Genomic DNA, 25,633 nt, shown 5'->3' with positions numbered 1-25,633 from the left:
ACACTCGAAGGTCAAGGCTCAAAGCCAAAGTCCCACTGCAAGTGTGTGCCCCATCCCAGCCCTCTTCTGTGTCACTGTCACCTAATCTCCCATTGCCACCTAGCAGCGGCCCTGGCAAGGGATGGGATTATCTGCATCAACCCTGAGAATGCAGCAGCCAAGGAAACAAAAGAAAATGATCTTGCAATTACTGCCCCTGTCTTTGTTTTGATTGTATGAAGTGGAGATGTTGGAAAAGGAGAGATTTTGTACTAGAAGCACCTTGAGAGGAAAATGAGGGAGTGTGCATGCTGCTGGGGGTGCCGGATGGGCTGAGTGGTTTTCTTCCTTTCCAGGAGGCTTAGGCTGGGTCCCTGAGCTCATGTGTCACAGAAGATGAGTTGGTGGCAGGAAGGATGGGACCGGCAGGCACAGAGCTCCTTGGAAGCAGTAGCCTCAACTCCAGGCGAGATATTTTCACATCAACAATCCCATGGGGTAGAGCAAATCCTTTTCATTTTTTATGGATTAGGAAATAGAAGCTCAGAGAGGTTGAGAAACCTATTCAAGGTCACACAGTGTGTGCTGGAGGCTGGTATTTGAACCATCTGACTCCAGTTCTGGGCTTTTGTTTACGAGACAGTCCCTGGTAAGTGCAGAGGGTGTTTGAGCTGTGTGGTTTCCTCTTCACGAAGCAGAAGTGACTACTGAGTCCCCCAGCTGCCCTGAGCTGTGCTCCAAAACACACATGAAGCTGACGGGACATCTGCTTCTTGCTGCCGGGCACAGGCCCTGTCCCGCCTGCAGACCACAATCAGCCAGAGAAAACGCTGAGCCTCCCAGGCACCCTTAGGCATGAGATCTGCCCCATGAATGAAAGTTTAGGGCAAAAGGCGCCCACACCCAGGCAGAGGCATGGCCCACTTCACTGCATCCTTGCTCAGAAGCCCTTTGCAAAGGCCAAGTCCTTGAAATAGATTTCTTAGCTCAATCTGGGGGTCTTGTGAGTAATGACTTTGAATCCCTTCACGGCTGGAGCCTTGGGCCTTGGCAACAGCCACTGTGATGTGGAGCCTCCTCTCCATTGTAAGACGACTCAAGGAGGACAGCGGGTGCCCGGCCAGGCCCTTCTGCTGGGCCCGGGATCGGGGCAGCCAATGGGGGGCTTCCCTGGAGACAAGGCCCCACTCCTGCCTGCCTCCTGGGGACGTCTCTGTTTTCCAGCCTGAAGTGGCACTGGATGAGCTGACAGCTCCCTCTAATAGGAGAGCTACTCATGGCTTCACTGGAGGGAACAGGGCGGCTTTCTAGGCTTCTCCCTGAGATGCAACAATATCTGGTACCACTTGGCGTCTTGGGGAGAGAATTCATGTCTGTAATTAGTTACTGTATATCACTGTTAGTGCTCTGCTCAGGATTTACTGGGCAAATACCGTTTAACTGCACAATAACTACAGGTCCTTGCTGCTTATTGGGTAATTTACTAAGGCTGGGAGAATGGGGCAGGAGGGACTCTGAATAGGAGGTATTGTAACCCCTTGAATCAAACTTTATGAGTTTGGGTTTGGCAGGGAGGCGGCAGCTGGTAGCCAGCTCTCATTGCTTTGTTTTGCAGAGTTGGCTGGCAGACTGCTTCCTTCCCTTTATTTATTGCAGGAGAGGTCTGGGACTGGGGTCTGGGGCTGCCCGGGGCTGCCTGGGGCTACCCAGGGCCTTTTGGTAGAGAGGGTCTTTGGCAGAACACAAAGGAACTCAGCAGGAACTGAGCAGCAGGAACCAGGCTTGCTGTCCTGGGGGCTCCATCCAGCCCTTCCATTCATTCCCTCCATCAAGCCTCTTTCTGTATCCGGGCCAGTGGGTGGGGAGTACAGGGAACTGTCCATGGCGGCAGCATCAAGATAATCCTGAACCCTCTCTTCTCTTACAAGTGCCATGTTGGTTGGGAAGCGGTCATTCCTGGACCCTTCCCAGCCTTAATCTGCTTGAGCAAAGTCTGTCTTCGTTTGGCCGTGCACTGTCTAAACTCCTCTAACCTATTTAGACCACAGAGAGGGGAAGGGACATAATAATGGAAAACACATTGGGCAACATTGCCTTTCGCAATCTAATAAATTACTCGGTACCCGGCTGCCAGCTCCGACCAAGCCCAATACTGCCTGCAGTAATTATTTGGATCAAATGCAGTTTATCTGCTTCATATTTGTGCTTCTGTGCTCAGTGGTAACTTATAAATGTCACTGTGGTGTTTATTTGTTGTAATGAAACTTAATGGCATTGGAAGCCAGGAGCAGAGCTGGTGCGGCGGCAGGTTTAAAACAATCTCTTCATCTCTGGAGAACGGATGAGCCAAGATAACATGGAAGTGCCCCACAGGGAAGAGGTTTGCAGGGATGGTTGTGTCCTCGTGCTGTGTGGTGGACAGAGGGAGCCAGAAGCCACCTCCAGAGGCGTCCATCAGGAGGCAGAGGAGACCTGGCTGGGTTTAACCTTGGCACTGCCCAGTCTGTCCTCGCTTCATCTTCTGAGGGTGTTTAAGGGAGAAGCGTTCAATCTTTGCACCACCCGATGGCTGGCCCAGAGATGAAGTTTGCCCAGGGGTCTTGGGAGGCACAGGTCTTGATGGATGGAGACAGAAATTAGCACTTCAGGGCGAATGCATTAAGGAGGATGGACAACCAGACCTCTTAAAAGAGTCTTGGGAGAGGGGAGGGGGGTTGGAAAACAAAGGGAGGGCGTCCTGAAGGATACCGAAAGGGGATGGCAAGGCTTCCTCCTTTGGGTGAGGGAGGGGTGCTGCCAGGAGGAGTTCGAGGCATGAACAGAACAGGGAAGAGCTGGAGGGGTGGAGGCAGAGTGACCACTGACTCTGCAGAAGCACAGACAAAAATGGGTGAAGAATGAAGAGTTTTGGCTTCATACAGCCTTGGATTCTGCCATTTACTAGTCGGAGGGCTTTGGACAAGTTCTTTATCTTTCCCGAGTTTCATTTTGTCATGTGGAAAATGAGAGTAGTAACAGACACCTCTCAGGATTGTGGTGATGATTAAACAAGGTGATGTGTATAAAGTGATGAGCGTAGCGTTTGGCACACTGTGGTCGTGGCAGTGATTGGCACCTAGTGGATGTTCAGTAGCGGTCTGTTGAGTGCATAAATGAATAGTAACACTTCCCACCTGTGTGCATTGCAACGCCTTCTCCCAAACAACCGAGCTTGGGTTGAGACCTCACAGCCAGGCAGAGCTGATTGTGTTATCACCCCCATCTAACAGTGTGGAAGTGGAGGCTCAGGGTGGTGACAGTAACTTGCCCAAGGCTACCCAGCTGGTGTATGGAGTGGACACTGGCTCTCCTGTCTTCCAGGACAGGATTCCCTCAGCCAGTCCGTGCTGGACAGCTCCCTATCCACGCTGGGGGCGGAGCTCTTCCCTCTTGACTGGCTGCCCTGCTCCCTGGAACCAGCCATGAGCCTGGACCTGTGCTGATTTCCCAGCTGAACCTGCAGGCAGAGGCAAGGCGGGGTGGGGGTGGGGGGTGTCTTTCTGTCCATTTCATCCTAATACTACATTTAGTGTTCACTCATGAAATATTCATTTTCTCCCCTCAGCGACATGCTCATACAAGGCTCCTATCATCATAAATATGGATGAAAATTATTAGTCATTGTTATTTCTCCCACTAGCCAATCCCCCCCTCAACACATCTCCTGTTTTGGTCTCAGCGCAAAAGGGGCTGAATTGAGGGTATTAACCTGGAACAGTAATAATCATGCCTTGCATTTTACGGTACTTTGTACTTTCTCAAAGGACCTGTACAACCATTGTACATATTTTATCATGGAAACAAATACATGGAAGAAAGAGGGATAGCATCATGAGTACACCCATTTTGCAGATGAAAAGATATAGATCAAGAGAGATCACAATCAAGGTCACATGCCTATTCAGGAACAGAACTTTTTATTTAAAAAATTAATTATTTTTATTATTATTATTTTTGGCCTCCTAATGAAATATTCTCAGGGAAACTGAGTATGTTTGTTTCATGTGAATAAACAATAGCGTCCTCTTTCATGTCCTCTTTCACAGCACCATTTACTTTATGGTGTGTAGAGAGTTTTCATCCCTGTTATTTTATTGGTTCTCATGAGGCAGGCTTAATTTATTGTCATTTGACAAAGAGTTAGTGGCAGATCTGGCCTTAAAACATTATTTCCCTAAGTGGATTCCAAGAAACCCTAGCCCTAATACACACAGGAAAAATATTCTGTGGTCAAGTAAGTTTGGGAAACTCTGAGGACCTTTTGGCGTGTTAAAGGCTCTGGGAGGTTCTGTAGGAGAGATGTGATTCATTAGGGCCAACCCAGCTTCTCCCCCACCTTATTTACCCATGCAGCCTGTATTTCACAGAAAACCTATTAACATGCTGCAGAAATGCTGCTCCAGGGAGAACTGTGTGTGTGATCCCTCCTCTGCCACATTTTCTGAGGCAGTGGCGTTTGGAGCAGGGCTGGGAGAGGAGAGCCGGGAGGGTGAGGACCAGCAACAAGCATGCTTGTGGGGACCGTTAGAACTGAAGCGCCCCCCCTCCCCAGACTGCCTCTTCTCCTTCCCGTACCCCCAGGGCAGTCCTTCCAGATAATTCACTCAATATTAGGCGTGGTCAGTCCAGCTCACATCTGGGGCAGATCAGAAGGGCTGCCTGACTGGCTGAGTGGGGGTCCGTGGGCAGTGCGATGTGGCGAGATGGGGGAGAGGGCTGTCCTTGGCCATGGGAAGAAGTCTTTATGGATATCCAGCAGGTCGTGTCTGCCCTTGATGGTGATGGAGCAAGTCAGCCCACCCCCATCTCCCAAACACACCAAGCTTCCCATGGCTGAGCAGAAGTAAGAGGACCAGGGTTTGAATCTCAGGTTTACTGGGTAATAGCTACATGCCTTTGGTAGATGACTCAATCTTTCTGAGCCTCAGTTATGTCATCCTCAAAATGGAGGCAGTGCCACCTACCTTGTGATGTCGTGAGGATCAAGTGACATGTGTGTGAAAGTGCCTCCCTCGCCTGCACCTTCTCAGGCTGGCCCCCCGTCACTCATCCCACTTCGTCAAAGTCCCCCGGGCATTACTCCCGTCAGAACAAATGGCCTCCCCGCCTCCCAGAGCCTCTCACCTGCACACCCCTTTAGCTCTCCCATTACCCTGCCTTCTGCTGTTTCACTATGAGCCTGTCTCCCCATTGGAGTCAAAATTCCCTGGGGTCTGTAGCCAACTCTGTCAGTGCCCCACCTGATCCCTCAGGACAACCACCACTCTTCTCCCGAGGTCTTTCTCTTCCCCTGCAGAGGCCACTCTGTCCTTGCAAAGAGCAGGTCAGAAGTGCCGGGGAATGAACAGCGCAACCCACACAGCCCTCAGCCAGCGACTGACGAGAGTGCTGTCTAGATACCCTGTTCCTTAAGTGGCTTAATTGTAAGGCATGTATTTTGCAGCACTTCCCAGAGCCTGCCACTAGGATTAGGCTCCGGCCACCCACCGTGCGGGGGGCCTGCCGGTGCCCCTGCGTTGGCCACCTTCTTTTTCCCATGTCAATTCCCTATGCTCCTTCTGGCACTTTCTGCACCTCCCAGGTTGGTCCTCGCCTAGGGTCTGCTTCTGGGGGAGCCCGAGCCAAGATACGGGCGTCCTCCACGTCCCCCACTGCGCCAGGCACACCGTGGGAGTCTGGGAAATCTCTGAACCAGACAGGAGGGAGCTATAGGTCCAGGCGCGTGGAGTGGATGTCCTACTACAGGCTGGCAGAGAGGGGGTGCCCGAGGACCCAGGGCGGGACGGCTGTGCCTTTCACTCCTCTGGAAGGCCCTGCCTTCTCTGGACCTGCCCGACCTGACGCTCTTGTCAAACCCAGGCAGGTGCAGAGGACCTGCGGTCTAGCCAGCATCCTTCCTCAATGAGAGAAGAGCTTGGTGTCGTGTATTGAGACCCTTTCATGAGTAATGGCTGAGAAGACTGCTCTCGTACTAAAATAGTGGTTATTCCTGGTACGTTTGACTTGGAGGTGGAGCGGGGCATTGCATTGCTCTATTTATCCCACAGTCTGTACGCAGTTACTGAAACTGTCACCCTATCCTATATTCCATAGGCCATTATGTGTATTTCAAACCATTATATAAATGGACTTGATTTGGTACTTCTGAATGTCATTAAACTCCTCCCATACCAGTCACAACACAGTTACCATAGAGACGAATACACTTGAGGAGGGAAGGCGCAGGGAAGAAAGCAGATGGATTGGGGGGCAACGCGCCTGCCGATGACTATTTCCAGAGCTCAGGGCCCTGCTGTGTGACACGGCCACTCTCTGGAGATGGGGTGAGCGCCTTCAGATTTTTATTGACTCTCCTCTGATAAAAGGTCTGGATAATTCATCTCAGCCTGAACCTGCTCATTCCATCACGCGGCTCTAAAACTTTACGGCACCGCAGGCCATTAAGCACCCTCATTTATTCAGACTCTCCCACCCTGGGGAGGAGGGTGGAGGGAGGGTCTCAGTATTCAGTGAGGAAGCCTTTGAGGCAGCTGAGGATGGAGAGGGGGAGGCAGAGAGAGGAAGGAATGCCTCCTCAGGACCTAGCAGCTGGCATAGGGAGAGGCCTGAAGTTTTGGCCAGTGTCTGCCACCTGTCACTCTGTCCCAGTGTCATCAGTGCAGTTAGAATGACAAAACTGTAGACTCTTGGGGTGGAAGGGGTGTTTTACATTTGAAACTCCTTTATGAGAGCCTGGCTGAGGAACTGCCCACGGCCTTGGTAGGCAGTGAGTTTCCTGTCTTGGAGGGATTCAAGCGGACGCTGCCATGCTCTCTTATAATAAAATTTGCTCACAGGGCTCAGCTCAGATATCACTTTCTCCAGGAGGCTGTCTTGGGCATGATTCACTTGGCTGACAGTTTGACTGGATTCCCCTTCTCTGTTCCCACGGCTCTGGACACACCTGGTTACAGCAATTATGACATTGTGCTGTAATTGCTGCGATATCCTTGGGGACAGGGGTGGCGTCTTTACATGCCAAGGGCCCAGCACAGTGCTGGGCACAGGGCTGGCACTTGATACATGGTTGGTGAATGAATGAGTGCATAGCACCTCAGTATTCAAAAGAATTTTTGTGCATTGGTACTTGGCAGGGATGTTGCATCATCAGAAGAGGTTGTGGACTGGAACTTGGATCCCTTCCGGTCTTAAGAATCTTTGATGATATGGTTCTAAACCTGCTCTGACTACGCCTGGAATTTGAATCCAGATTTCTGTGGCTCGCAAGTCACAGTGCTTAACCATTAAGCACACTAACTGCAAAGCTAAGGAGAAAAACAAACACAAAACAACCACAAAATCAACTTGATGTGAAATATATCTAATCTCTCCAAGTGGAGGACGAAGTTCCTAAGGACAAAGACTGTCCAGCCTCAGCAGCTCCTGTACCCAGCACAGCATTGGGCTCCTAGAGGACATGTTTTATGTATGTATCAAAGAACCTACCTCCCTTCCTTTTTTTCCAGAGGTCCTTGCTTCTTGTCTCTTTCAAAACATGGCCTCAAATCCACTTTCCCTGAAGGATCTGCTCAGCCTGTCATGCCCAGACATTCAGGACTTGGCACAGGGAAGCGGGAAGAGAGCTGGACTTAGGCTCAGAAGCCTGGGTTCAAGCCTTCGCTCTATCGCTTGCCAGCTGTGCTACTCCGGGTAAGCCACGTCACTTTCCTGAGTCTCGGCTTCCTCTTTTCCAAGTGGTTCCTGATGTTTTTTCTAGGAGTCTATGATTCTTAAGTCATCCAGCCCCCACACCCTGGGAGCCACTGACCAGGGGCAGAAAAGTTCACTGCCCTCACTCTTCTTTCAAACTCTTCTACTCTGTGCAAACATGATGCTAGGCTCCTGGGAGACAACAGAGAGCAAGCAGAACTTGCAGACTGGGAGAGGAGACAGGCATGAGACAAGTAACTGCAATATGAACGTCCACATGCAGACTGAGCTAAGCCCTCGGAGGGAAAGGAATATGGTTCTATGAGAGCATGTAACACAGGAACTTGATCTAGATGGGAGGGGTGGCTCCGAGGAGGCGTCACTGGAGAAGTGATACTTGAACTGGGATCTGAAAGATGAGCAGGAGTCACTACGTGAAGGGTTTGGGGATGGGGTGTGGCGAATGTGGCCACTATCCCAAGAGGAGGGACCAGTGTAGACAAAGGGCTATATTGCAGGCGGGAGCGTGCCATGTTAGAGGAGCTGAAAAAAGACCCATGTTTGTTCTAGAGAACAGAGTGTTAAGGGGGCAAGATGAAGCCAAAGGGGTTGGTAGGAACCAGATCACATAGAGCTTTATAAAACATGCCAAGGATTTGGGTATTTTTCCTAATGGCAATAGAAAGCCATTGAAATATTTTCAAGAGGAATGTACATGTTTGGATTTGCATTTGAAATATTGCTCTGGCTGAAGTGAGGAAAATGAACTGGGAGGGAAGGGGCCGGGCACAACGGAACCAGTTAGGCGAGCGCAGCTGCACTCCAGGTCAGGGAGGGTGGGGTGGCGATGGGTAAGGGTGGTGGCCGTCGGATGGACAGAGGTGGATGGATTCAAGAGACGCTGAGCAGGGAACATTTCTAGGTCTTGGTGAGGACTGGCTATGGGTGTGAAGGGAAAGGAAGTCTGAAGGAGCTTGGCTTGGTCTACGGTCTAGGTGGCCCCCAGTCCTCCTCAGAGAAGCAGGTCTCCCAGTAGGAATTGTGGCCTGAGGAACCAACATGGGTGAAAGCTTGGGATCCCCAATCAGATCGCGGCAGAATGGAAACGGCGGGCCCTTTGTTCCAAGGCACCGAGTGAATTAAATAACAATCATACAGTGCCCTGGAAATCTGAGTCTTGCTATAAATAATAAACAGGGACGTTATTCAAATAACCAGCTTTGCAGCGCCAGTGGAAGAAAACGCATCAGTAAGAAAAATGAAGTAAGAAAAAACACACCCCAAAGCCCCAGCTAACAAAATGACAGTATCAGCCAGCATCCCGGGGGCTCTGGCAGGCAGTAAAGGGACGGTCTCAGGAAGATGACTGCGGGCCTTGAGCGTGAGCCAGACTGCGGGGGGGGGGGGGCACAGGCAGACGGGGAGGGGCTCCTGCGTCACCAGAACTACTCTCTCCCGGGTCAGGTCCCCGGGCCACGTCCAGACCATTCTACTCTTGCTGCCCCAGCCTGAAAAAAGTGCAGCTTGTCCCACAGGCCAGCTCGATGGCCTCCCTTCAACCCCGGGTACAGCTGACATTTGCCCGAATTCGTTCTCAGGGGACAGATAGAAAAAGACACATATCCGTCTTCTGAGGCTGCTGAATTTCCTAGTGCTGGCTCCTTTGGTGACCAAGTGTTTAAAGTCATGGGATAGGGGGTGAGAACAGAGTGTGGCAGGGTGTTGAGAGCCAGGATGGGTTTTTGAATCATCGCATTTCAAAGGCTTACAGATGACAGCATCCAACGTTGTCCGTTGTGGCCCCTCCACTACACATGCTGATGGGGCACCTGGGCTCCTTATCAGCTCTGGGGGGACGGGGGACAGGCCAGAAGCAGTGGACCTTTTGGACTCATTCTTACGGATTAGGAAGAGGGGTACAGAAAGAGAGAGTGGGCTCCCCCGCCATCCCAAGAACTCTGAGCTGCTCAAGATGCCTGATCTCATCCTCAAGGCTCTGTCTCCCCCACAGGCTGAGAGGTGAGGATGTTCACACGCAGAGCCTGGTCCAGGACCACGGCGCCCTCTGGGGCTGTGGGGCAGCCGGAGCCCAGGGTGGGGCCAGCTGCCTTCTCCTTCCCAGACACTCCAGCCCCTCCCACAGTGGCTCGGTCTCCAGTGAACAGAAGCTGCCTTTGCTAATCACTTGCATTTGTTTCTTCCTGGGAAGATGAAAGCGACAGTGCTTGGAGGCATATCTGCTCTCCCTTCACTGTGCTGGGGGAAGCAGCCGGTCACTGTGATTCTGAAGGTCTGGGAAATTTGCCGCCCACCAGATGTGCAGCCCGAGAAGGTGCCGCTGTTGGAGGATGGAGAGCTTCATGGGTGGGCCCACCTCGTCCTCCAAGGGACACCTGGGAAGGGATGCCAGGCTTTGCTGCCTCCTCTCTCCTGCCTTGAACATCCTCTTCCTCACTCCCTGCCATTTCCCCGCGTTACCCTTCTCAAGAGTCCTAGGGCCTCATAGACTTTTCCGGTTCCATAGAAGGGTGTTCCCTGGCCTGTGTCCCCCTCCCCACCTCTTTCCTGATTTTCTCCCACATCAGGTTGAGCCTCTCCTGTGTTCTGTGCACCCACTTTCCTCCCCGCCCCTCCCACTTTCTCTGTATTTTCAAGTCAAAGTGTTAGGGGCTCCCCCTCTGATCATGGTCTCAGCCTCCTCTTTCTAAATTCTAAGAGCACTGGACTGGGTGTCAGGAGACCTGGGTTGTGGTCCTGGCTCTTCCAGCAACTTCTTATTTACCCTGGGCAAGTCCCTCGATGGCCCTGGGTGTCCTTGGGTTGATGGGTTGCACCATAGTTGTAAGGTTGCTTATGGCTCTAACATAGAAGAGTATTGTGCTTTCTGAGAGGCAGGCAGAGCCCCTCATCTGAGACCATGTGAGAGCTTCCTATCCTGCCAGTGGGCAGGATCAGCCCTGGGCGAGCAATGTGGGCTCGGCAGGTGAGTCGTTCTGCGCTCCCCAGGAGAAATGGGTAACTGGGGAAGGACGAGAGAAGGAAAGGGAATGGGTGTGTGTGTGTGTGTGTGTGTGTGTGCTGGGTTGTGTGGGGAGGGGACCGTGAAAGCAATTCCCCTTGCAGATCTGATTGGAGACACCTGCCTAGGGATGCCCTAGGTGAGAAGGTGGCCCACTTGTAGGAGGAGTGAGAAAGAAAGGCAGGTGGGGACAGGATGGACACCACCCCTGGTGGCCTCCACTCCTAGTCCTCCCACTCTGTTACCCTGCCCGGGTCCTGGCCTCCCAGGAGGGACTGTGGAACTGGAAGCAGAGGAGAGGCTGAGAGGCAAGGCTTATGGAATTGCTGGGATGTGGAGACTCATGCTGTACGTCAGGGTGCTCTGCTGGCTGGGCGCCTTCTCAAGATGCACCTTACACCTGTGGGTGACTTTGTGCATTCCTCTGTTGTCACTCGTCATGCTACTTAATTACTTACATTAGAATTGATTGATTGCTCCCTATGTGCAAGACCCTGGCCTAAGTCCCCAGGATTAGGAGGAAAGGAGGGAGCAGGGTCTTTGCCTCCCTGAAGGTAACTCTGAGGTGGGACAGTCTAGTAAGCAAATAATCACCAGTTAGGGGAAGTGCCACAAAGAAAATAGGCTGGTTGTCACAATGGAGCACACTGGTGGAGGAAGAGGGGTCTCTAATTTAGGTGAAGTGGTCGGGTACAGTGTCCCTGTGGACACTGAGACGCACCTGTGTGTTTTTATTGGGAGCTTGAGGGCAGGAGCTACATCTTAGTTACTTTAAAGCTCCCGTGCCTAGAACAGTGGCTGGCATTTATTACGAAAAATGGGTATTATTTTTACAGTGCGTATTCATTGACTGTTTGATGAATACATAAATGATCTCCTTCCAGCAGGTTCTACTTAAAGCACCCATGTACTTAATCACATGAAGACAATTGTGTCAAGCAAATCGGATATTCTGATGCCTAGTCTGTCTTTATTTGCTCCTTTCTTGTCTATCCTTCATTAATTTGGGTTCATATCTCCATTGGATGCCTCAGATGTGTTGAGTCCAAACAGGAAAGAACACATGCACACACCCCCACCCCCCGTATTACCAGCCACCGCCATTCCTGCAAATGCTGCAGATTTTAGCAGAGAAGCTATTACGTGCTTCCAAATAGAGCAAACCTCTCACTGACTATCACATGCCTCCTTAAATGATCTTTGAACAGTGTTTTCTTTTCATTGCTTTGTGTAGTTTAACAGCATCAATTGTGATTACTCTAGCTTATGATAAACCCCAGATCCATAAAGTTGTTCATTCATTATTTTTCTCTTGTTTCTTCCCAAGCTGTTATTTTGGGGGGCATGTAGTGAGGTGGGGAGAGTGGAGAGAAAAGAAAATAAAAACACACCACATTAACAAGGAAACAAATGAAATAGGGGACCACTTCTCCCCGGGTGACAGACACCCTGCTAGACACTGTTAAACCGAACAAATATGCTTTAATACAGCACAATAGGTCTTTTATGTTTATTCTGATTTGGAACTATAATGATCACCACCTTATCTTTAATGGAAGAGGCAACTAATTGTTCCAATATCTCAGTAATTCCAGCATCTGGGAGAAAAAAGTGTATATATTTTTTACTGTTTTACCGATTATTCAGTTTATACCAAGGTGTATAGTGCAGCATGGACAGAGATTTCTGTTTCTTGATCTATGTCATAGCTGCTGTTCCAGTTCAATTATTAATATGTGGAAGTTATAATTATTTTGAGTATTGGTACAAGATAATTATAAACCATAAAACAGCTCTCCATGCAGATGCTCTTTCTTATCTGCAGGCATGTTGGAGTTTGGGCATGTGAGCATTAGAAATAGAAAAAAATGTATAATGTGGTGCTTCGGGTAGCAAGACTGGCTGGGGTGGGAGCCGAGGAGCCTTCCACTCCCCGCCAGGCCCCTTCCTCCTTTCCTCCTCATGCCTTCCACCCCTCCAGAACCAAAGCCGACCCACCTCCTGCACCTCTCCTTCTACCCCACTCACCCACCTCCCATCTTGTCTCCTCTTTGTTAGTTGAGAGTTGCAACTCCTCACATATGGTGGTTTAACTTGCTTACCAGCCCCTTATCTCCTTGTTTATCCAGAAGGAGAAGCAGCTACTCTGTGTGTGGTTGTGTGTGAGCATGAATGTGTGTCACTGCATTTGGAAGGGGTGAGAAGCACATGCAGAGAGGAAGGCAGGGGTGGGGGGTTAGCTGCTCTGTTGCCTCCTGGCCATTACTATGCCTCTGTTGCCTCCCTCTTTCTGAATACCTTGCTTGATTCTCAATTCGTCTTCACTGGGGGAGGGTATAGGTTGGGGTAAGGCACCTGGGAGCTCTCATTCCTAACTGAGTTGACCACAATCAGTTGAAAGGAATAACCCATTTGTATGGATTGTGTGTGTTTGAAGAGGGGGCTTAGAGAGAAGAGGCACCTTCCTTTTTAAACAAGAAAGAACTATTGAAAAGTTGTTGTACAAAGTAAGGCTGAGTGTCCTCAGAGGTAACCAGGTCCTGGTCTTGTTTCCAAATTCTCTTCTAGTCCTCCTGGACTTTCTTCCTCCCTTCTTTACTTAAACAATGTCTAAGGAGATATTAAGGCTTCACTTATTTTTCTTACTATTTTCCTAACCTCTGATTCAGAGTATTGCCACTGTACCTTTCTGCTGTGGCCAGTGTATTTAGACTCCTTGTTATGGTCTGAATTATGTCCACCCTCCATTTCTATGTTGAAGTCCCAACCCCTAATTGTGACCGTATTTGGAGATAGGGCCTTTAAGTGTTAAGGTTAAATAGTCCTAAGGGTAGAACCTTGATCTGATAGGCTTCATGTCTTTATAAGAAGAGACACCAGTGAACTTGCTCTCTCTGCTATGTGAGGACTCAGTGAGAAGGTTGCTGTCTGCAAACCAGGAAGAGAGCCCTCACCAGAACCTGACCATGCAGGCACTCTGATCTTGGACTTCCAGGACCATGAGAAAAAAAATTTCTCTGTTTAAGCCACCCAGTCTGTGGTATTTTGTTATGGCCCAGGCTGACTGGATACCCTCTTAGCCATTTGTGAAAGGTAGGGGGAGTCAACGTGTCCATCAGCCTCGTGAAAAGTAAGACTCTTTTTAGGCCCCAAGATCTGGAGTAAGCATCCTTCTACTGGGGTCAGACACTAGAAGCTTGAGCTTTTGAATCCAGACCAGCTGCTGACTTTTTGGAGCTTCCCCCAATCCGTGTGAACCTCATTTCAGCTTCTCTAATGAGCATTGCCAGCAAGAGTATGTGTCTATTCAGCACCACGGACAGAGGCATGCTGTCAGTTTCCACAAATTAGAAGTTACTGCCGAGCACTCGCAAGAAGGTGGTGGCGGAAAGGGAGGGGGTAGGCTGAGAAAGAAAAGTCAGGATGGGAGGCTGACTGGCAGGATGCAGAAAATGCAGCCCTCAACCCTGGCTGTGCTTAGCCATGGGGTTACTACAAATAGGAAGTGGCTTCTTGATGCTGTTGCCTTCTTACACAGGCAGGCAGCAAAATGGGGAAGGCAATACTCCTTGCGTTTAATTGTGCTGCCCTAACTGTTGTCAGACTGTCACCATGATGGGTGCTGGCAACAAGCTTATAGTTGGTGAGGCGTTAGGTCTGGGGAGCACATGGAGGTGTGGGTGTCCTGAACTGCAGGCTGGGAAGAGAGCCGGCAGAGAAGCATAGAAAGAGGGCACTGGAACCATGCTATGGTCTAACTCTGGGGGTTGAGATGGTACAGGTGAGCTGCCTTTTCCATGCCTGGAATGGAAATGAGGCTACGAGGGCCTTGGGCCTTGGGAGGGGAGGGGCTCGGCTCACCGCAAGCTGGGCTGGTGGGAAGCCAGGGCTTCATTTGTCTGACTTTAATGAATAAATGGCATCCCCAGCCATTGTTTATCTACTGTTGAATCCTGACAAACAGTCTGTGGCAACTGATGGAGAGGGTTATTAGCTGCACAGAGACAGATGGCTGGGGATGAGGGGATTGGCTCTTTATTACAGCAGACCCATAAGTGACAGCCCCCCTTCCACACCCCAGCCTGCATGTCAATGTCAATACCTTCCCCCAGCCTTCTGTGACCCAGTCAAGCCTCGGAGGAAAGACCCAGAACTAGAGGAAGGCAGAACGGCCTATGAGGAAGAGGGCGAGGTAGGGCCAATGGAGTTGGAAAAGAGGGCAGGTTTCCAAGTGGAAGTTCTGTAAGAATAAAAGCTCTGCCTTATTCTTCTTCAGTGTCCTCCCAAGTGCCCTGTGAGGTGCTATTTATTCAATAAGCACTCAAGAAATGTGAATGATTAAAGAGAAAGGCAGAGAGGTCTGAATTAGAAAAAAAAATAGAAGCAAGTTTAATTGCACTGGGTGGGTAGGTGAGGAACAAAAGGCAGGGAAGAGAGAGAAGTCGGGGTACAAAAGGAGGAGGGAGGGTGGCATAAGGGAAAACGCTCATGAATCAGGCATGAGCTACCCTTCCCCACATTCTTGCATGAACAGCTGCATCAAAACCAAACTGCTCTGTCCACTGTCCGTTCTGAGATGCCCCAGGGTCTCTTCCCTGATACCATAGTTGTGCAGCGTGGCTCCTTCCCTCCCCACTGCCCCTGAGAGTGTGGGCGGGTTCTCACTTACCTTCATTCATTCTCCGAAACTTGTCCTTGGCCATGTAGCCCAGCACCAGACAGCATCCTCTCTTCTGGAGGCCCAGCTCTGGAAGGAAAGCATACTGGGGTGAGCTGGGAATAGGTCAGGTGTCAGTGAAGGTCCCTTTGTAAGGGATGTGAAGCTTGTTCCTCCTATAAAAGGGCTACTTAGTTATTTAATAAACATTTAGAAAGCACTTACTATGGTCCAGGCATAATAGCAGGCCAATAATTCCACATTTGATTCTCACAACCTTATGAGGTATATACCATTGTTATCCCCATTTTATATTATCTCCTGTACGGACATATTAAGTAGGCAGCCTCAGCTGAAAGAGCTAGTAGATGATGGAGCCAAGAGTTTGAACCCAGGCAGTCTGAATCCACAGCCCATGCTCATAACCATTACTCTCTAGGTTAACGAGGCCCTATATATCCCAGAATTGTGATCAGGCCCAGAGAAGAGGCAGGGTCCAGCCAGTGGTGTCCAGGATGGAGCAGTACAACCAGACAGTGGGTGAAGAAGTGATTGGGTGAATCTGGGGGAAGACACAGGGGCCACGGTACAGGTAGAGAGTGAATTTCCAGGACTGGGGATCTCTGTGCATCCTTATATTCAGGCACAATTCAGCATCATCATTAGGCCCTTACAGGGTGCAGACTCAGTGTGGAACACAGGAGTTGGGACAGCTAAGGGACATAAGACTTAGACTCTGGTCCCTCAAGACTTTGACCCAATGGAAAAGCAAGTTAGAACGACAATTCTAGGTAGCAAACGCAAGAGAGCATTTTCCCCCCCGGGGATATTTTGTAAATCAGTGCCCATTGTGTGTGAGCATTGGACTGGAGTTTCTCGGCCAGCCAAGGTTCCCTCTCTGCTATTTCTCCTTCACTCCTGATTTGTTTTAAGCATTTTACGGGTTCTGAAGCAATAAAACCACACCAAGTTTCTCTTTTGACCCTCACAACCACCGCATGGGGTAGGCAGATCGGTTATTACTATTCATATTATGCAGATGAGAAAATTGAAGTTCAAAGATGTTAAACGACTGCCCGTGATTATTTTAGACTCCCTGTCCCCACGTCTTTGCTTTGAAGTCATACAAATGTGGCAGCTGCCAAAAACTGGGTAAATGGATATGACTTCTGGGGGAAGTGACTGCCGCTCCTCCCCGGCTTTGCCAGCTTTCCAGGCGCCCAGCTGCTCCCTCCATCGGTTTCTTAGAGAAGGAGGGTCCCACTGAATGGTGTTTCACAGTAGCTTCTCCCACGACCCTGGGTGTTTCTCGGAGCCCCAGCCAGTCAGCATCCAGGCTGTGAGTGTAGAGGGGTGGGCTCATTCTCCTCCCGACCTCCCCACCCACCACTTGTTGCCCAGGCCCAGCCTCCGCGGGCAGCAGGATGAAAGGGCCCAAGAGACCCAGATAAGCCAAGCTTGGGGGTTCTTGCCCAGAGATAAACAAAGCGTGGTGGACGGTGGCAGAATGCCATGGCCCAGGGAGGTTGCCGGCTTTGATCTTCTGATTCTTTAAAGGGGTTTATTGACTATCAGTAAAGAGCAGAGAAGCAGATCTGAGCGTGCCTTTTCCAAAGGCACTCACTTCTCTTCCTCTCCCTCCACGCTCGCTCGCTTGTCTGAAGGCACAGCCAAACCGCCCTCACTTCAAACAGCCTTACATCTCAGGCGCCCAAATTGGCGATGTTAAGTTCCCTCATCCAAGGCCTCGGCCCTTTCTTCAGGGGCTCCTGCTCTGTCGAGGGCCGTGCGGATCAAAGCCCCTTTGATGTTTACTTACTGTATTTGTGGATTCTTTCTAACAACCACCTTCAAGAGGCAGGAATGCAGTGAGCCAGGAGGGAGCCAGCGGAAGCTCAAGCTGCGAGGAGGCGCTGAGCTCCAGCAAACAATAGCCTCTTGCCTGCTCTGTATTGAAACCTCAACATGCTGACGACAGGCCGCGTTAACCAGCCCATCGTAATTGCACGCGTATTGTTCATCCTCAGAGCGATACAATTGCTGATGATTCCTATTACATTTTCCGATGCCTTCTTATGCCCATCTGAGGCCCATCAGCAGCGGCTCCTAATGAGAAAGGGAGCTTGGGTTCTCGCACTGAGCCCAGGGGAGCACTGAAGAGTTGGGGCAGAAAGGATGCTGGATGGATTTCCTGCTGAGCTTCCTGCACAGTCCCCTAAACGCTCAGGAAAATGGAGGGGGCATGACTCTCCTAAAGATTTAGAGACTAGACAACCTGTTGACTCTCTGTTATCTACATTGGCTGTCTCAGTCACCCCAACCCCCTCCTCCCCACCCTACGTCACATAATGAGCCCCCCAGGGGGCTCGCCCAGGGAAAGAGGCTACACGTCCTCACAGTTATTGCAAGAAAGAGTCTTATGGACCATGTTTGATTTTTGCAAATGAGCAGGAAGAGAGGTTTTTTTTTCTTTTTAAAAAAACTGATTAATAAAAGAAATGGAGGACGAGGCAATCTCTCAATGTATTTGGCTCATTTAATTTGACATGTGTGGGTTAGTCTTAATTATTTAGGTGGCTGCATTACAAGGCACTAATAAGCAAACTGCAGAAATTTATTAAGTGAGAGGCTCTCTAAGCCTTTACTGAGAAGTGGGGAGAAGCCACTGGGATCTTTGCAAGGACGAGCAGGTTGGGGGGTTAGTGAAATGAGGATTAGCTAGCTCTCCATATAGGAAAATTTGGGGTGTTCTTAGGAGAGATTCTCAGCTAAATTAGAGGTCCCTGGGTCCACACGAGGAAGCGTGCCAGGGGCTGAAGTGGGGGAGGGCAGGAGAATCTGCAAACACAGGTGGGGAAGACAGTGCTGTCAAACATACTGACCAGAGAGAAACTGGGGGGAGCAGGAACTAGTAGTTTAGACTTGGGAAAACTCCCCTCAGCCAGATCAACCGGGCTACCAGGGGAGAGATGATGTGATGGAAAGAACAAGAATCCTTCATTCGGGAGCTAGACCAGCCACCAGACTGCCACCTCTCTTGTCACACTGCACAGGACCGAGGGTGGAATCAGGTCCCAGATACCCATTCGAGAACAGCAGGGTGATGCGGTCTTCTCCACGTAGACGCTGGGGCTGCAGCCTTCGGCTGAGCATGAATCCCTAGCAGGACCACCAGACGCACCGAAGTCACCCGTGGAAGACACTAACACGAATGGAGTCAGCCTGGCTTAAGGGACAGTTCACAGCCAAGAAGGCTAAGGTTACCTGTGAGGGGGGTGTGAGGGCACTGTCTGAGGAGAACAGAGGTTAGGAAGCGCTTCCTGGGAAGGGCTATGTTTCTCAGGGAGAAGGCCACTTGGCGCCAGGACTCCTGGCCTCTAGACTGGGAGCAACAGAAGGGCGAGGCTGATGCCTTTTTGGGCTCTGAGACCCTCGTCCCAAGCACAGCACCTGGCGCGTGGTGAGTGAGCAGGTCAAGTCTGACTTAATAGACGGGGCCAACTGGAAAATGCTGGGTGACAATCAGTTCTCCTCTATTCAGGCCAGAAAGAAACCCGGGGGCTTAGACGTGGCACAGTGGGTGGGTTAGGTGAGGACGGTGTGGAGTGAACCAACTCTGTAATTCATCTGAACTGGAGTCTGGGAACTGTGAGGTTTCCTCTTGGGAGGAATAAAAAGGGATGGCTTCATAAACGGAACGGTTTTCCTTCAGTCTCAGAGGGTGAGGGTGGGCTTATTCTAGCCTGAGGATTCCTGTCTTCTTACTAGAAATCATACTGATAGTACAGTGATGTTACCCCACTTTTGTGGGGTGCTTAGTTTTTCATGAGGCTATTATATTCACCATCTTATCGGATGTTCACAGAAGCTCTGAGAAGTAGGTAAAGCAGGAATGGTCTCCTCCATTTTGGTTTCAGAAACCAGCTCAGAGAAATAAAGTAACTATGATTCAAGGGCAAAGAGCAGCTGGTGACGGCGCTCGGGCCGGAACCCAGGTCCGATCGCTGACTTAGTTCTTAGGGTGAGTTCTGGGATCCCAGGGCTGCTGATGCTGTGACTCAAAACAGACAGAGAAGAGACAGCAGAGATGGGGTGGACTGTGTTCCCCAAAATCCGATCTTGAAGCCCTAATCCCAGTACCTTAGAATGTGCCTTTATTTGGAGACAGAGACTTAAGTTAAGGTCGTCAAGTTAAAATGGTCACTGGGGGGCTCTAATCCAGTGTGACTGGTGTCCTCATGAAAAGGGGAAATTTAGGACAGACACACATACAGGGACAATGCCAACGAACATGGGGACGGCCATCGACAAGCCAAGGAGGGAGGCCTTGAGCAGACCCTTTCCTCACACCCCTCAGAAGGAGCCAACCCTGCCAACACCTTTTCTGGACTACTAGCTTCCAGAACTGAGAGACAATACATTTCTGAGCTTTCGGCCACCGCGTTTGTGGCACTTTGTCATGGCATCCCTGGCTAATACAGACAGGAAGGGCAGAGAAACTGGTCTTCTGTAGGACCTGGCTGTTTCCACTGGCTGAGACTCTTTGACTCCCATCTCTTGGTCCCAGGGGATGCAGGGAGCAGCGTCACATGGCCACTCAAAAGGCTCGTCAGAGGCACCAACCGACTGGAGAGCAGTCGGTAGGGCTGCTAAGAAGGGACAGTGGGGGTGGTGGCACAAGACGTGATGGGAAAGAAGGGAGGTGAGGGGGACTGGCTGTGTGACTTGATGGCAATTCAGGAGGACTTGAGCAGTCCTGCCACTGGCAGGAGGCTGATGTTGGCCAGGAGAGTGCTTGCTTATTGCTCGAGCCAGAAACTCCTGAGCTCCGAAGTAACCATGGACAGAGCTGGTGACAACGGACAGGTACCAGGTCCTGCTGTCTCACCATTCCTGAGGCTTTTCAGCACACTGGGGTGCCCTCCTGTCCCCAGGGTGCCCAGTCACAATGGTTCAGGATGCTTGCTGAGAACTAACCCTTTACCACCTGAAGCTATTAAATTCCACCATGTCCCCAGAAGCCTACTGAACAAGAAATAGAGTGTGACGGGCTGGCAGTTTGGTGTGGCTGCAGCAAAGATTTCGGGAGCAGAGAATGTGAGATGAGGCAGGAGATGGGGCCAGGGATCAGATTCTGGGGGAACCTGGTGAGCCTTGCCAGGAGTCTGGACGTTTCCTACAGAGCGCTTAGCAGAAGACAGACAGGCCAGACTTGCATCTTATAAAGATCATCAGTGCTGGTACAGGTGACGGACGGGAGAAGGTACTCCCAGACAGCCGAGTACAGCTGGGAGACTATGGCAACACTCCTGGTGAGAGGTGAGGGGTAGATGTCTGTTCCCTCTTCCTGCCTTCCCGAGACAGCCTGAGATGAGAAAGCAGGTGAAAGGACCCTGGGCTTCTCAGGGGAACATTCAGAGCCTCCATATCCCCACTGCCTTGACACAGGAGATCAGTGCAAAGGTGTTAAACAGCCCCCTAGATGGTCCCAGAAAGCAGATGGAGAAGATGTCAGCGGGACCTGGCTGGAGCATGGGGGTGCCATGAGGGGCAGGGGACGCCATGTGTGCTTCAAAACTATCATCGCCTGCTGGAGCCTTGTTTCGGTACTTGACAGTTCTCAGGGCTTCTCTGGGCTTTAATTTTCTCACCTATGAAATGTGGATCCTGGTAGAAAGACCCTCCTCCCTCAGCTAACATGAAAATCAAATGAGACAGCACTTGATGAAAAGGGCGTAGAATGAATTAAGGGTAAATTCAAGAAATAGAAATAAAATAGACTGGAGTTTAGAGACCATCAAATCCTTCCCTGCTCCCCTGCTTTTTTTTTTTTAACGGATATGAAAGGGGAGACTTGGAGGTGATATGACTTGTCCAAGGTGATATAATAAACCTTAGGTGACATCTTTGAAGGTTAGTGAAGTCAGCTGGGCTGGAGGAGTAAAGTGAGTCAGGAAGACCACCAGTGAGTGGAGCAGGCGAGGTCAGGGGACCAGAGGTGCTGAGGGTGGAGAGAAAACGGCGAATTGGAGAGACGTTCTCAGCCGAGACAATGGGGCTAAGGGTCAGAGAGGCTCAGGCAGAGGAAAGGGACTGGATGACTACAGCGTCTTTAGTGGGGAAGACTGGGGGAAATGAGGGCTCTGTGTCAGAAGTGATCGACAGAGGAAGCCAGTTAGGTCACGGGGGTGGGGTGGTGACAGTTGTGCATTTGGGACTCTGTGCTTGAGGGATTCCCCAGTGGGTGGGTTCTGAATGATTACACGCGCAGGAGTTCAGATCTGAAGAGACACATTTTTACCCAGCTTCACTGACCTCGGAGAGTGAATATCTTGGTCTGGAGACCAATTCATGATGCGATGAATGACATAAAAACCAGTGGCCTCTGCACAGTGTCACTGCCACCCCTCCACCACCAGCACTATTCACAGAACGTGACAGCCACAAAACCCAACCCACAAACACTCATCGAGAGGCTGCTAAGCGCCAGGCACTGTGTACAAGACAAAAACACGTAACACATGTTTCCTCTGCCAGTGAGATTACGATCCAGTTGGTTACGTTAGGCATATACCTGCGAAATGGTAAAGAAAAGTCGAAGACAAGTGACAGTTCAGTCCAAAAAGTGTCACAAGGCAGTGCTGGAGTTACCTCCACACGAACGGCAGTGCTTGCAGTAGGGGTCCAGGGGAGGGTGGTGGGGTGGCTCCGCCAAAGGGCCTGGGAGGCTGCAGATTTGTCTGGGGTTAGCCTTCAGTGGGTGTCTGTACCTGGGTCCTCTCTTACAAGTGACCGTCCATCACAAGCCATTCTGCTCGGCGCTGACCCCCACCAAGGCAGCAGGGTGCTGGAGTCTCATGATTGGAAAGTTCTCACCATGATTCTGCTAAACTGCTTTCTGCATCGGGTCTGCCTCGTCCTGCTTTCAGCATAATTACTCCCATCCCAGCCAATAAGGATGCCCATAACGCATGCAAAGATCACAGTTTCCTGGTCAACCTCTCGAGTAAAACATCCTGAAGAGAGGAGCAGTAAATGTTTCTGGATCCTGACTAGTGCATGGCCCTGGGCCTCTAGGATAAGTAATAAATGTTTAATAGCCCAATCATACCTGTTTCATAATTTTTGAATCTCATTGCTTGCTAATTCTAAGTTTATTAAAACACTATAAAGTTTGCATTGTTGTAAAGACATAATTGATCTTTTCATTGCTTATTTAATACGGGTTAATTATATTAGAACAAAGTTTGTTCCCAATTCATATTAAGTATCAATTAGTTCCTTTAAACTATTGATTTGTATTTAATTAACTATGCTATTATATACCTATTAAGCTCTTATAAGAGAAACCTGAAACAGCCGTGGTCTTAAATTAAGTTTTCAAAACAATGAATTACAGTAAAAGCTCACGTCAAGTTAGTCTCTTTTAGGAAAGACCGGCAATCATTGTGATAATTGCAAAAACTTTTTATGACCAGCAGTGCACCCTTACCAGCTTTGTATGCAGTAAGGATGATAAGTACCCTGTGGCTTCCTACAGTGACAACAAGGACCAACACAGGGGTAGCCTTCTGCCAGCCCCGCCTTCTCGGCCGCCTCGGCCGTGCCATTTACTGGCTGGCACAGACCTACCGCGGTGCAGCCAAGGCAGGCAGCATGTTAGCAAATGCCTCACCACCAGCTGTGGGGTCCACAATTGTCTGTGTTGCTCCTGGCTCCAGATCCCATGTGCCTGCGGGAAACCTGGTGTCCATGTGGTCCCCAGGCCTCCGACTTCCCCAAATCACTGTTTACTGCCCCGAGTCTGTATTCGTGGGCCAGAAAAAGACAGCCCTGAGCATTTATTTTCCTTGTCTTGTTTTACCCTCACACCAACCTCATGAAGATAAGTTTCACTGTTCCTGCCTCTGATTGTAAAGAATTGGACATTTTAGAGGCGTAAAAAGTTTGCCAGCATCCCTTAGCTGTGAGTGGCAAAGCTTTATGCCTGACTACACGCCTGGTGACCTTGCTACGCTGGTCTCCCTTCTCTGTGACGTACAACTCGTCACCAATTCTGAGTCTCAGACCCCTGGGCTGGTTCTCCGAGACCTTGCCTGCCTCTTGTCACCCTCCTTACCTTTCTCATCCCCTCCCTCAGATGCTGCCTGGGGCCTTTCTCCCAGCTGATTAATTGCTCGGAATTCCAACACGGCCACCAGCTGACTGGGAACGTGGCCTTCCTCTGGGCCACTTGGGCATCAGTGCGGCCCCCAAGGTTGGCAGAGTCTACCACACCCCTCTGCGCGCTGGCTTTCCACCTGTCCCCGGGGGCTGGACGCAGCCCAGCTTTGTCCCTCTCCACTGGGCCGGTTACGGTTCACCTGGGACCAAGCTCCCTGAATTCACCATTGCAATTAAAGTTGTCGTTTACTGATTACTTCTGGTTTGTTAGTCTCCGGGCTAAGAACTTTGCATGCATTATCTTCCATCATAAAAAATTCTATATAAGGTAAATACTATTCTTGCTTCTAATAGTGGGGAGCTGATAATCCAAAAGATGAAATTCTCACTCAGGGTCCTACAGCTAGTAAGTTGGAGGCCAGGAAAAGTGGTTATAAATGAGGTTCTTTGGACGACTAGCATAATCTCTTTGTGAGAGGTTCAGGGAATCGGGGAAAGTTTAGTAACGCTGGTGGAGTAATTTTATGAGATACAGTTTTATCGCATGTACAAGATGACCTCGGCCATCTCTGATTTAAGATGGCTAGTCCTGGTGGTTAACTGCTCTGTGGGGGATCATGAGGGCCACTCCTGCATCCCCACCACCCCAACCAGACTGTTGTCAGTCTCCTCATCCTGTGAGACACTGCACTGCTGAAGGCCATCTGCCTGCAAGGCTTTTAGACTTTTCCTAAGAGAAAGTTGGGAGCTGGGACTAATGTTTGAATGGGGCCAGATGCCCGACAGCTGTGGCCCTTCCCCTGGGGAGCCTCAGCTGGGCACAGCCACTGCCAGTCACGTTGGGAGGCCAGGCAGAAAGAGGGCATCTCTCCTCTCTTTTCTAGTAGGACCAACAATGTCCCCCAGAGGACAAGGCTGAAGGTCCCCCTTCCACGCCCACAAGCCCCCACCCCATCCCCTGTCCTTCTCTTAAAGCCCAGCTCTTTGGAAAGGCAGAGGCCCCATAAGAGGCTTTGGATGTAAGACTGATTTGTGGATTTGATGTTCACACAGATTCGTAGCCCTGTGGTTCAGGTGAGGCTCAGGGAAGTTAGGTAATTTTTCCGAAGTCATGTAACCGGGAAGTGGAGGAGCCGGGATGAAAGTCCAGGCCCATCTGCCCCAGTGCCCAGGCTGCCGTGCACACTGCCCAGGTGCCCCACCGAGGCCCCAGCGCCCAGGCTGCCGCGCACACTGCCCAGGTGCCCCGCCGAGGCCCCAGCGGGAAGGAGGGGACCACATGCGTCCAGAGGGTGTTGGCCATTTAGGTCAGCACTTCCTGGTGGTTGGGGGGGCTGAGAAGCCCTCGTGGGAGCCAGGTCCCCAGGGAGCCCCTGCCTGGAGCGGGAAGGGCTGTCTCTGGGGAGGTGGTGGTGGGGGGGTAGGGCAGGGAGGTACGGGGCGCAGCTGCCCACCCGGGTGGGGGCAGGGTGCAACAGGAGTCCTGCCGCAGTTTAGCTTTGTGCTTACAAAGCTCCCTGTCACCCATTTATGGCCCAAATAAAATCATGAAGGCTGAGGATTAACCAAGAGGGTCCTATAAGGGCCACACGCTTAAAAAGATTTCTCACTGGTGTCAGGCAGGAATGGCCGGCTTTTCCCTCAAGCCCACATTCCACTGAACAGGGTAGGGGTGGAGGGAGACACCTGTTCTCACCTGGCACTGGGGAAGAGGATGGAAAGAAAGAAAAAATGTCCCGGGAGTGCCGGGAGCGTAGAGTCTTTTAGGGTACCTGGGCTGGAAGAGGGTAGACTGAGCCTCGGTGAGCTGGAGGATGTGCCCTTCACTCTCTGGGTAGAAGAGCCATACAGGAGGGAGGCCAGGTGATGACATGTTCTGGTCCCCAGGCAGGGACTGTCACAGCTGCCTTCCTCCTAGTCCAGTTGTCATGCCATGCCTTGCCTGGCCGTGTGGCCCGTGTCCATCTAGAAACTGCACACCTTCCCTGGGGCAGAGGAGGGAGCGATGTGGACGAGTGTGTAGGCCTTCCTGCTCTGCCCCTCCGCCCACCTCCAACCTAGGCCTGTCCACCAGGGCATCATGACTT

The 25,633-nt window shown here is 50.8% G+C and overlaps 1 protein-coding gene across 1 annotated transcript in view; it reads right to left on the bottom strand.

The window, feature by feature from the left end:
- KIRREL3 (kirre like nephrin family adhesion molecule 3) overlaps window positions 1-25,633 on the bottom strand; it is a 485,950-nt gene that overhangs the window by 91,470 nt on the left and 368,847 nt on the right. The window contains exon 2 of the mRNA XM_006209871.4: window positions 15,396-15,473. Within this exon, the coding sequence (XP_006209933.1) occupies window positions 15,396-15,473 (78 nt within the window). The remainder of the gene's footprint in view (window positions 1-15,395; window positions 15,474-25,633) is intronic.

The sequence above is a fragment of the Vicugna pacos genome, chromosome 33, assembly GCF_048564905.1.
Source record: "Vicugna pacos chromosome 33, VicPac4, whole genome shotgun sequence".
Classification (NCBI taxonomy): domain Eukaryota; kingdom Metazoa; phylum Chordata; class Mammalia; order Artiodactyla; family Camelidae; genus Vicugna; species Vicugna pacos.
This window is presented reverse-complemented; position numbering and strand designations above follow the sequence as displayed.